General features: G+C 42.2%; 1 protein-coding gene across 1 annotated transcript in view; it reads right to left on the bottom strand.

Moving 5' to 3' along the window:
• TBX20 (T-box transcription factor 20) overlaps positions 1-11,803 on the bottom strand; it is a 50,671-nt gene extending 38,868 nt beyond the window's left edge. The window contains exons 1-4 of the mRNA XM_057732017.1: positions 11,227-11,803; positions 7,577-7,835; positions 6,404-6,568; positions 2,595-2,703 (exon numbers count right to left, since the gene is read on the bottom strand). Of these exons, the coding sequence (XP_057588000.1) occupies positions 2,595-2,703; positions 6,404-6,568; positions 7,577-7,835; positions 11,227-11,353 (660 nt within the window). The 5' untranslated portion in view covers positions 11,354-11,803. The remainder of the gene's footprint in view (positions 1-2,594; positions 2,704-6,403; positions 6,569-7,576; positions 7,836-11,226) is intronic.
• Between the last annotated feature and the right edge of the window lie 804 nt (positions 11,804-12,607).

Raw genomic sequence — 12,607 nt, 5'->3', positions numbered from 1 at the left:
TGGCGGGACCAGGGTCAGTGGCATGCAGTTGTTGCTCTCTTGTTTTTTGGCTCACTTGGGTGTGGTGGGTGAGTGTTAATACTGGTTGACTTCAGCAGAGTTAAATACTGGTCACTGTGAGATAACTGATATAGAATCAGTCTCCTTCTATGCTGAGATATAAGCCAGCAGAGTTGCAGGGCATTAACTGGCATTACATTTTTGAACATGCCGTCTTTTGATGATCCCAAACCTGAATAGGAATTACGGAAACAAACGAGAGCTTCAGATGAATCAAAATAAACTTTAAAAAAAGTTATGTCTTTGTATAATGCATTTATTCCAAGGAGTTCAAGATATCTATGCTCACTCATAAAACTGGAATAAACTTGAAGTGACAAAAGCAAACATTTGCCTCCTAATACTGATATAAGAAAAATCTGAGCACTCATCATATGTTCTACTAAGAAGATAGAGTTTTCAAATCATACACACACACACACACACACACACACACACAAACACACACACACACAATGGAAAAAACCCTAAGCTTTAAATAAGGTCCCCTCTTCCTTACTTAAAGCACCCCCAGGTTAATTTCCTTTAGGAAAAGGTGCTAGACAGACTCAGACCCCAGACTGAGTCTCAGACCCCAGGGCTCCTTGAAGCTCCGCTCAAGCTTTCATAGGGCTAAGAAACACTGATAGAAATGTGGACATTGTTTCATCGAAGAAATAAATTCCTGGAAATAAGAAATTTTCTGGTTATAAAACTAAAAATGCATCTATAAAGGGGGCTTCTTCAGGACTGATTATTCAAAAAACTTGGCTAAACAACACAGGACCTAAAAATATTTCCTGGTTTTCAGAATACACTATTTCTGGTGACAAGAGTTAAATAATAAAATGTTAAAGCTAAAACGGATATTAGCAACCATCTGAGACTTAAACAATTTGTCTTAGCATAATCAGACTAGAATCCAGAGCTCCTGAAATATAGTTTAGTGCTAGTCCCATCCATGAAGCTGATGCTAAAAGGAAAACATCAATTCTGAACAACTGATCTCAAATTGAATTCTCAAGTCTTTCTGGAAAAACCCAAACAGTTCTTATAAAAGTTTCACATATGGAAAATACTAGAACCATGAAAAAATTTCATTTCTCTGCAAAGATTTCAGTGGAGCCCAGGAAATTTTAATATGAATGACATTAAGAATAATCATGGGCCTACAGAAAATGTTTCTCAGATACTTCATAAATTTTAACCTGAAAAAAAAAATCTGTCAATGAAAACATCTTTAAAAAAAAAGGACAATTATGCCAGCATCCTTGAAGGTAAAAAAAAAAAAGTCAGTTATTTCCAATACATCAAATAACAGAAACCTGCTAACCTACTTCAGATATCCCAACAGTGCCACCAGCAGAGCTGTGAGTTAAGCTGGTTACTCTGACTTGGTCAGGATAAAACAAGGTCTCCTGTGGACATATGGATGGTGGCAGTGCCTGGAGTGATTTACTTGGTTCCAGGTTCAATCCAACCATTTGAAACCACGTCTAGAGCTCTCTAATTTATTATTCACATGAACCATCTTTTTTGAGAAAAGTTTTGAAACTTTTCTAAATTGCATAAATCCAATAAAACTAAAACCTTAAGTAACAGGAGACTTAATAAAGGGGATAAGAGCGAGAATAATTATATCAGAATATGTAAGCCAAGGAAAGCAACAGTGAAAATACCAACATGCTTTCTGGCAAATGAGGCAAAAAAAAGAAACAGTCTTTGCCTCATCAAAAAGAAGCATGAATGGCTGTCCAAAGTTTTCTTAGCATAAAATCTAAAACAGATTTTTTTAAATGTAAATTTTTATTTAAGAGCATGAAATAACATCACAGATAGTTCCTTAAAAAGCAGTCTTATCAAATGTGGATAAGCCTGTGTCAATGGTTATTTGTTCTATTAACTGTTGATAAGATCTGAGAATCCCAACTTCTCTATTCTGCACATTTTGATGAAATCCTTACTGATGTAAAATCAAATTGTTTTGTTTTTAACTGCAAGCCTTCCCTGTGTTTTAATATTCATAAGACTCTCTACAGAGGGGATATATAATGAGCTAACAGCACTTACCCAAATTTATTTGGACATAAAACCCTTTTGTCCCACTGCATCTCACAGGAATGTGTTCTACAGAACATACTTTGGGAAACCCCCATAGGAGGTCTCAGCCTTATTCCCTTTATGCTGTGTTATCTGATATACCACTGATAGAAATTAGATGTTTAATCCAAGAGTCGGCTGTAGTAACCTCCAAAATGCACATTCCCTTTGTTTAGTTGGTGCAGGTGGTAAGGCAGTTGCAGAAGTAGGAATCCATGGTGTCAAAGGTCCCTGACTGTCTTGCTTAGAAATGGTATACAGCGTCTCTGTAAACGACCTCTTAACAACAGCAGTCAAGGTTCCCTGAAGAACACATGAATGTTCTCACAGAATGACTCAGAGCTGGAGGGTGGGAGGGGGAAAGGGAGATGAGGAAGAGACTTCAAGGGAGGAAGTTTTATGTGGCTTCTCCTTTCCATCCCAAGGAATCCACATAGTCCAAGCACTGTACTTACATGGCCATGTTGATCCAGTTCATTGTTGGTGAGTTTCACCTTTTCAAAAGACACCATCTGTTTGAGTAGCTGCTCACCAGTAAAAGGAGAGTCTGGATGTACATAGAGCCTAAGAAAATTAGGAGAGAATTTTATTGAGACATTTTAAAAAAAAAAAATCTGCTCTCTGTGGGTTATAAAATATTCTGATTTCAAAGGAACACAAAAATCTCATATAAATGGTGAATTTTATTTGCCTCATATAACCTCAAATTTAATACAGCAATACCAAAACAACAGTAAAACATCTAAATGTGTTTCTTTGTGTACCAGTTATTTAAAAGGGGTAATACTTAATACATTTGCTATTATTTGCTGAGAAAGCCATTTTTTAAAAGGTGGGTTTTTTTTCCCATCTATCTAATCAGCTACTGGTCTGCTTCTATCAAATACAAAATCCTATTGTAGATACTTTCAAAAGAAAGACTAGGTTATACTAATTGCAAAATGAGTGCCCAGTATAAGCATTGCTAAAAAGCAATGAAGACAAAGAATTTAAAAGAGGACACAATTCTAGAGAATCTATTCATGTAAACTTGAAGATGACTCAGTTTAAAGTCTGTGTTCCTTATAAACAAGACAGAGTAATTTTAATACAGTGACCTGGGGAACTTTTAATAGTCCACAGATCACACAGACTCTTTGCTTCTCCCAGTACTTTAAATATTACTGCTTTTATCATCACCTAGTTGCCCACTAATGAGAGTGAAAACAAGCTAGGCAAGCTTCAAATTACTCAATGTATTTATCTGTCAGCAGCCTTGGGGGGGGGGGGGCTTTGATGGGAAAAAATGTACTTATCAAGTATGTATCATTTATTGATCAGCTGCTATGTTCAAGGCACTCTTTCAACTCACTGATAGTTAAATGCAGGTCATTCGTTTTACCTGCAAGCTTCACACTAAGTATAACTCTTTATAAGTCACAATCCTAGTATTCACTCAACATAAGATTTTCTGCAGCCAGGAGAGATTACAGAACTAGTAGTAGGGGAAGAAAAAGAAAACAGGGGAAGGAAATATCCTTGATTTAATGGGATAAATTCCTTTATCCATGCAACAGGTTATTTATATCTATCTTTTGTATAGAATCTTTATAACTATCATTAAACATAAACTTCATGGTTGGGGCAAAGGCAAGGAAAAAATTTTAAAAACCCTTTCCTTGCAATATTCATGTAAAGAAAAAGAAGTCTCTGCCCTGGTTTGTCCCACAGAAAACTAAGAATAGAAGAATTGGGTGCACATGATGCAACTTACAAAGCCCACCAGAAGCAAAGCACAGAACAGGCTGACAGCACTAAAGATTCTTACCAGACCCGTACAAGAACTTAGGTGTTTATTTGTCTGCCTGTTTGTTTGATTGTTTTTCTAAGGAGTGCTCAGAATTGCCTTTCAATTGAAGTATTCTCTGATGATGCAACCATAATAGCTTTTCAAGTATCACCTCTCCAAGGCTATAACGTTATAGGTGCAGTTGTTTTGTTAATCAGCACCACATCCTATCCACACCTCCAAAAAGGTTCAAAAATATTTAAAGTCCTAGAAGTTGATGAAATGGTCCCTCTTTACATATCAATTACCACATACGATAACATTAATAAAGCTTAATTTATTTAAATATCAACTACTTTTAAAGAAAGGAAATGTCCTACACGAAAATATAAACATTATTTAGGTCATGTATAATGTCTTGCCCATTATTATGATCAAATGATATTATCAAGCATCATTTCTTCTGATTAGGAACAGATGACTGATGAACTTCAGTCTAAAATAAAGTGCTTCAAAGAACTAGAACCGCAAGGAATTTCTACCATCAGTACAAAAATGATCACCTCCCAAGTTCTTCACCTTTCCCATACGGAGCTGGAAAATATAGCACTACATCTTTTAATAATAATAAAGAGTAGTTGCTTATATGATCTAGAATATGTCTCTCCTATAATGCAGAAAACATTTAAATCTAGTATCAATATAAATAAGCTGAACTAGGATGAATGAAAAAGCATACAGGAAGCCCCGCTTCTCTCAAGTCCCCAGGGACTTAAAATTCCAGCAATAGCTTAAACATGCTTCAGTTAAGATAGTGTATTGGTACATGCTTTCCTTTTCCAGCCAGAACAGATTAGTAACATAAACAAGGCATGTCATATTTCCAACTGGCCTGCACCAGTTCCCCATACCTTCAGATAGGAAGAAAATGTATGCTAAATGAGTGGTTAACTTCTTAGAGGAAAGACTTAGAGACAAAAAAAAAAAGAAAGAAAAAAAGAAAAGGGGTTTGCTAGTAAAAATGGTTAGGAATCTGCTAAAATACTTCTCTCATTCTCTCTTCTTTATTCCCCTTTCTTATTCTCTCTCTCTCCCCCCTTTAAAGTAAATTGTACATTTTGGAAAGAAGCTCCAGAGTAATGTGAACTGACTGGTTAATAGTAAATAGTAGATAACACTAATTATATTCATTTAAATATCTATTGTAAATTTGTAAATCTTGCTCTGTTTTTTAAAAAAAAAAATGAGTGACATTTAAAAAAAACTTTAGTCCTGACTGTTATTTAATATATTGATTTGGAAGGGCTGGGAAGATATCCTTCCTAGTCTCTTGTGGGAATGGAAAACTCAGAGAGGCTTCTTTTAACCTCTTCTCTAGTGTATTTAACATACCATAAGTAAGCTCAATAATGGGATCAACGACTAAGTAAGCTTAATATTTCATTTGAACTGTATATGTAAACTGTCTATGTTGATCCTGTGCCTTGACTTAGACTCCAAACTAGATATTTACTAAGAACCATACCTTGAACCATAACTTGAGTTCCTAAACTTGTACATTTAAATTACTAGCTGTGATGTGAACTTCCCATCAATTATAAAAATTACTTAGTCATAAAACAACTTTAAAGCTGTAAGGCTTTAGAACCCTAAATGTAAAGTCAGCTAGTTTGTATTAAAGTATGCAGTTAGATTCCTGTTCTTAAACTATTAGTATTCACATAAGTAAAAACCTGCTGTTTCTTTCCCCCCAGAATGCTCATTTGGGCAAAGCAGCAGCAATAAAGGTTTGCATGTGATTTTTAAAACAGGGTTCTCCTAGAAAAAACATTATCAATGAATAGCACAAAAATGAACATGTTTTGTTTGGGTCATTACCTAATATATTAATTGAGTAATTTTTCAGTAAAAGAATATTAACCTGATGTTGAACTACATTTATCCACTGGTTATGGAGAAGGGGGAAAAAAGTTTGTTTTTCTTACTTAAAAATCCCTGAGCCTTTTACTGGTCAAAAACAACCACATTTTACCAAAATGATGTTTACTATGTGAAGTTATGACCACATTATAACAAATATTTACTGTAAACAACTACTTTACTAAAATGCACACTTCTAAAAAGGATTTTAAGGCAACCACTTCATCAGGAGGTTTATTCTCTTTGGTGTTAGCCAAATAGAAATGATGGGTGTCATGTGAAATGCGTCCAGATTTCTAACAAATGTTCCAAATGAAACTTAAGAAAAACTTTGAAATGAATCATGAGGAAAGTTAAAATTAAAGGAAATGTTCTCTGTACAAACGCTGCCTTTCTCAGAGACTAACCCATATTTTGTGTAGTTAATCCTGGAGTGTCTGGGCTTGGAAGGCTCTCTTACCAGAACTCACGGCTTTAAAAACAGACCTGCTAAAAATTCAAACATCCAGGGCAGGAAACATTCTCCAGCAAGGTTAATACACATTTTGCTCAGCTGGAAAATCTGGAGGCACAAACCTGGCTGGCAGTGGAGGATCCGCCTTGCCAGCCACCAGCCAGGACGACCGGTGGTAGGCATAGCGGTACCTCTTGTTGTCCACAGGGACGATGTCCATTAGGACTATGTACTTGGCCTCAGAATCCACGCCGGAAAAGGACACACGGATGGTAGGAAACATCCTCCTGACACAGTGAGACAAAGAGAATCGCCCGAATTAGAGAGGGAGGAAAAGGGTCCACCTTTCCTCCCTACCCAGGCCCCAAACTCTTTGTGTTTCTTGTAAAGCCATGGAGATGTGAAAACAGAGACTGACCTTCTCCCAAGCCTAGATAATCTTAAGTGTCATCTCTACAGGAGTCCTCATTAATACCCGAGGGTCTGCAATTAGGGAAAATCCTGTGCAATATCATCAAGCCCATTAGGCTCAGTACTGAGGTCTCCCGGCCAGACGGAGTCCTGTAACCTCCTTGCGTTGCAGGAAGAAAACTCACTCCTGCCTTAGTAAAAAGCCAGAGCGAGATTCTCCACTTGGGTTTCGTTTTGGGAGACTCTGGGGGTGCGTTCCAGAGTCCTGAGAGCTGGAGCAGTCAGGCGCCAAGTGGCCACCAACCCCCAGAGCCTCAGCCCCAGTCCCAGGAGCTGCTTGCACCTGGGACTTCCTGGCTGCCCTGAGTCAGCCCGACTGCAGCGCCAAGGGGCTCCTGCACCAGAGCTCCTTCTTCCCGGGAGTGTGGTCGTTTCAAATTTCATTCTTCCTCCCAGGTTTTAATTTTAGTTTTTAATGGGAGCTTCTGAACACTGAGGCCAATTAAAGGCAAGCCACCTGCCTCCCTTACAGCACCCAGCAGCCCGTCCTGCACCCCCAGCACGAGTTGAGTTCCCGCTACCCTCCAGCTGCCGACCCTGTACCCAAAAGCCAGCCCAGACTGCAGGGGGGCAGAGATTCCAGTCCTGTGCCCTTAGGGCAGGGTGGGGCTTCCTACAGCCGGATCCCAAGAAAGCAAATGTCTGGACATCTGTCTCAGCAGCTCCTTGCAAAAGCAAGTCAGTAAAAAGAAACCCTCTTTGAGCGAAGCTTCCTCTTCGAACTCAGGACCAGTGGAGTTTCACCCAGTTCCTGGAAACTCCCTATGCCACCCAGAGAGCCACTCCCTTCTCCCCACTCCTCAAAGGACAAGGCTGCCCGCTACCTGCCAGACTTGGTGATGATCATCTCTGTGCCCAGCTCGTGGAATTTGTCCCAGAGCTCTTTGGTCTCCAGGCTGCAGGCAATTTTGGCCATTTCCTCGCTGGGGATGATGGGGGTGGTAGGGATCAGTGGCTCGGTGCACAGAGAGGAGGCAGATGGGCTGCTGCTGCCTGCGCTGCTGCCACCAAACTCCCCGTGAGCATCTAGGCTGGTCAGCTCACCCAGGGGCTGAGCGCAGGATGACTTCTCAACAAATTGTTCTGCAAGCAAAGAGAATGAGAATGACAGCTAATTCTGTCAAGCAAAAATGCAGGAAGGAGAACGGCACACCTAAAATAGGTACCTGGATTTGAATTTGGAAAAGTTCCACTCAGAATCTCCAGAAGGACAGCGATAACCCATCTCTATAATAAACCAAGCCTGAGATTCCTGTGGAGTGATGAGGCTCCTGCTTGCTTATGAGTGAGTTCTAGAACCTTGGCTTCTTACCGCCATTACTGAAACCCACTTTGGAGAATAAAAATGTGAGGAGTGGATAAAGAGAAAGGCGATGATCCTAAGGAGCGAAAAGGAGGTATCCCTGCTGTCATCCCTCGCACGTGCTAGACCTCACCGCTTGCGGGCTCCAGTGCTAGGTCTTCCTGTGGGACAAAGAGGGGACACTTCTCCAGGGAGATCAAGGGAGTGAAGAAAGCACCTTCCTCACTTTGAGAGGAACGTCTCTTCCCTCCTGGTGCCCTCTCCCCATAAGAGAAGGTAAAAAGGGGGTGTGCTATGGTGGAGGGGCATGTGATTTTTTGTTTAATTAAATCAACTTCACTTCTCTGCCTGGCTCTCAGTTTCCTAGGCTTTCAGATGTTAGATTAGGGCATTTTTATTATTTCCCTCCCAGCCTGAGATCTTAGGAAAGACTTATTTAGCATATTGCTTGTTAAATCACAGGAGTAAGCTCTCTGGGCCAATTTTTTGGACTTGGCTTGAAATAATTACTTAAGGGACGGTGTGCATATTTTTTTCTCTCTCTCTCTCAAAAACGTTCTGAAAGTGAGGAAAAGAACCCCAAACCCAGACTAGCAGAGTATTAAAGTAGGAAGAACAGTTTGCCATCCACCATCAGGCTGGAATACCACTGCCTATGAACCAAACATTCTCCTCCACAGCTGATAAGGGCCTGGGACTACACCAGTCACTTTGATGGAATACAGGGGGAGTTTTGTAATTGTCCCAATTATCTTGGATCCCTTAAAAAAGAAACTACTTGAATCCGCAATGTGAAACTGAACTCCAAACAATTCTGTTTTAAGTGCCCTCAAGGAATTGAAACAAGTTCTAAATATATATATTTATATTTAGAACTTATATAAAACATATAGAACTTACATATATATATAAATATATATATATACACACACACACTTCCCTATGTAATGTTTTATTTCTCATATTTCTCTTTGACTTGGGGCAGGCAAGCAGGAAACAGAATTTTTACCTTCTCTTACAGTAATAATCCAACTCATGGAAGCATTTTACATTAAGAATAATCAAATTAATTATCTTATTTTCTGTTTTCAAATTCAAAGAGAATCATGCCATGGCAAATCATATTTTCTGCTAATGTTTTCAGAAACACATTCATATAACATCTTTATAGGGAATTAACAAGTAGCCTTAGAAATTTTCTGACAACTGAAAAAGGCAAACCCTGTAAGCTCTAGACTAACAGTGTGTCAGGGTTGGGAAGTGGAGGAAGAAGAAAATGATACAGAAATGCTCTAACACAATGCTGTATGTCAGTTATATCTCAATTAAAAGAACTTAACTAGTCATCTGAGGTGGTTCTTCTGAAAAGACTTAATGTGTTTAAATGAGAAATCATATGAGATACTTGTGACTCCCACCCTGTAGTTTCTTCAGCATCTCAGTAGTGTTTCATTCTCTCTTAACAGGTATTTCACATGCTGGAGTCCTTGGCTTATAGTCTGATCATGCTCTGTTGAACTGGCCCTTGAAAGGGATTAGGATGCCTCCTGGTTCTTTCAGATCCTGTCTCAAAAACCCCAGGAGGGAGGATGCTCATTTTAAAGACTGGGGTGGAGGGTGGGAGGCAGTGAGCTGCAAGTGGCTTTATAGTTTGGAATTCAGAGGAAGTTTTTTCTCAGGAAAGTAGAGAAGGAAGCAATGTTGACGTGACAGTGGAGCTGAAGCTGGCATGTTTCCCAGTCTACTGTCCTTTTGTCAGGAATTTTAACCTGAAATCCTCTTTTCCTGCTGGCTACCAAACTGTAATGGGGGCATTTATAAAGACTTCAAAGGCCCCTTTAATAGGAGTGGATAATTTTGGGAAGTGCTACAAACATAACTTCAAAATTGGTGGTGATTTTTTTTCTAAACAGTCGGAGTTTGCCTGATTGGCTGTTTCCATTTCTTTGGCAGGTGTAGATTTACACAGGAATATAGGTGGGAAGAATCAGGGAAAGGGAGTGAAAACCTGGGAGGAGAGACTTTTTGACATGTTTTCTGGAGATCTTCCAGTTTCTTTTCCTGTGTTCTAAGCTGATGCAGGGATTTTAGTTCTCTCTTCTCTCTCTGCCCAGACCCCTTATTTTTCATCTCTAATGTTTCGTCTTTCATATTATTGTTGTATCAAGGTGTGAAATGTTAAAATGTTGAGAAGGACAAGAAGGAAGAAAAAAAATGGGGAGAGCTAAAAAGTTTTTTAAAAATTATTACCCTAAGTTTGCTATTTGATGGTTTCCACTGTTTTAGGGCTACCAGATGACCAGGATGTGGAATAATTATTACCCAGGGACCCAAGACATGATGACGAGAACACTTCTTTCTCCCTCAGTTGTAAAGGGGCTTGAAACACTTATCTCTAGCAGTTTCTTTCCCACACAATTCACTCGTGGTAAGGGGAATATAGTCCCTTTTCTCCCTTTACTCTGAGCATAGTGTCTTCTATAAATGGTAAAGGTTGTTAAATAAACAGTATAGCTAAAAGTTGAGGAATTTGGGAAGTGGTTACTGGCTAATGTTTTTGCCAACCTCCACTGAAAATGACGGCAGCTATGAAATGATGTCTTACAGATAAGTCTAGAGCTTCTGTGAAGAAAATGGTTCATGTGGAGAGAACCGGTTTGTTCTACAGCACTTGACAGTGGTCTTAAGGAGCTGACTTTGTGTAGTCTATTCAAGTCGGAGGAGAAACAAAATTAAACTAGTTTCTTGTTTAGTCAGTCTCCTTGGTTTCAAATGCACAAGCAAGTGTTATACAAATCATAAATCTTGTTTTTATTATTATTTATCCCTAAATGTTTTTATCCCAACGAAGTTACACAAACTCTCACACCGGATGTCAGACTTGACATAAGGATTCTAGACAAGTAGGTAGGGAAAGCGACTGTCGATACACTTACGTACGAAACCAGTGGCACTTCACAGAATGAAGTCCCCAAAGAATCTGGGCCTAAGAGAAAAAAAAAAAAATCTCCCACCCACAACGTGTAGGGTCTATGGCCTGAGGGTCAGAACTGCCGCGAACCGGGGAAGGTGGCCACCCTCGAGAGCCTCCTGCAAGTGGGGGCAGAGGGACGGTCATATGTGCAGCACTCCCGTGCGTGCCCATCCCGACAGTCTGGCAGCCCGACTTACCCAGTGGTTTGATAGTGTTCTCCGTAGCTTCCTTCTCTTTGGAGCCGCCGCTCGACATCAGCGCGGCGATGGAGAAGGCGTTGGCCCTGGAGGAAAGCTGAGGCTTGGGCGAAGCCGTGAACTCCATGGCCCCCAGTGCGCGGTCCTGGCCAGGGACCGGGCCTGCCGAACTGCCGTCCAGCTTCCCCAAGAGAGACAAAGACCGAAACACAGCGCAAAGTTTCCAAGTGCAATCACAGGGGAGCCGGGGACTCTAGGTGAGTCAGCCCCAACCTCCCAAGAGCTCCACACCGGCCTCTCCTTTCCCGCACCGCGAGAGCCTCGAGCCGCAGAGACTTCGGACTAGTCGGAGAGGACCAACCGCGGACTCAACTGGGTGTGCAGGCACCGAGACGGTGTGCAGGCACCGGGACGCTCCGCAGGACCACAGGCTACGCCGCCGGAAGCTGGAGACTAGCATCAACTGCACAAAGCCTAGGAGTCCTGTAGCACCCGCTCCACGTCTTTCCTCCCTCCCCACTCTGGGGACAGTCGGAGCGGCGGAGCGCCGCTGAAAGGGGGCGGTTGCCTGGGAGCCAGAGCCTAACCGTGCGAGCGCGGCGGGGCGCGGAGAACACTGCGCCCGGGCGCTCGCCGCCCTGAGCCTTAATTTGCTGGCAGCGGCGATCCCGGCGGCCCGCAGCCAGTCAGCGCCGCCGCACGTCACCGCTTCCTGATTCCGCCGCCGGGGGCGGGGCCGTGGGGCCGTGGGGTCGGATGGGGAGGGCGCGCCCCGGGCGCGGTGCTCGCGTGGCCTCGCGGAGCAACTGGCTGGAGCCTGACACCCGTTCGGGGAATGGAGTGCCACTACCAGGCTGGGGCAGGGGCCGCGGACTCAGCCCGCCTGGTCTCGCAGTCTAGGAGTGGGAGGGAGGTGCTCACTGCCGGGAGGGGGCATTTGGTCGCATCCTAAGATCTGGGATCCCGGGAACCTAGATCAGAGGAAGACTAGGGGAGTTTTTGCTCCTTCCATTCTTTTTTTACTGGTGGTCAAAGTTGCAAAAGAAAGTTAGAAAGCGCTAAGTAGGGCAGAAACCGGGCCGTACAGATGGCGCCAACGGGCCAGAGCCCATTCTCCGGGCAGCACCCAGGGCTGAATCCCTGTATTCGTTGGGCTCCAAGATCTAGCTTCGAGCCAGTGGGGCAGGAGAGAGGCAGCCCTGCAAAAGATAGGCTAAGGGAGGGCTGTGAGCATTTGGCAACGGATGTTCTCAGAAACACGGCTAATTCTGCACACCGGTGAAGCTTCCTCTCGGGGTTTCAGTTCCCTGAGAGGGACTCTCGAAAAATCGGGCCTTGACAGAAGGGAAGGCGAGGGGCAGACGCGGTGCCGGGGAGCGCG

The sequence above is a fragment of the Hippopotamus amphibius genome, chromosome 4 (assembly GCF_030028045.1).
Source record: "Hippopotamus amphibius kiboko isolate mHipAmp2 chromosome 4, mHipAmp2.hap2, whole genome shotgun sequence".
In the NCBI taxonomy this organism is placed as follows: Eukaryota; Metazoa; Chordata; class Mammalia; order Artiodactyla; family Hippopotamidae; genus Hippopotamus; species Hippopotamus amphibius.
Note: the sequence above shows the minus strand (reverse complement) of the source record. Positions and strands in the feature narration are given on the sequence as shown.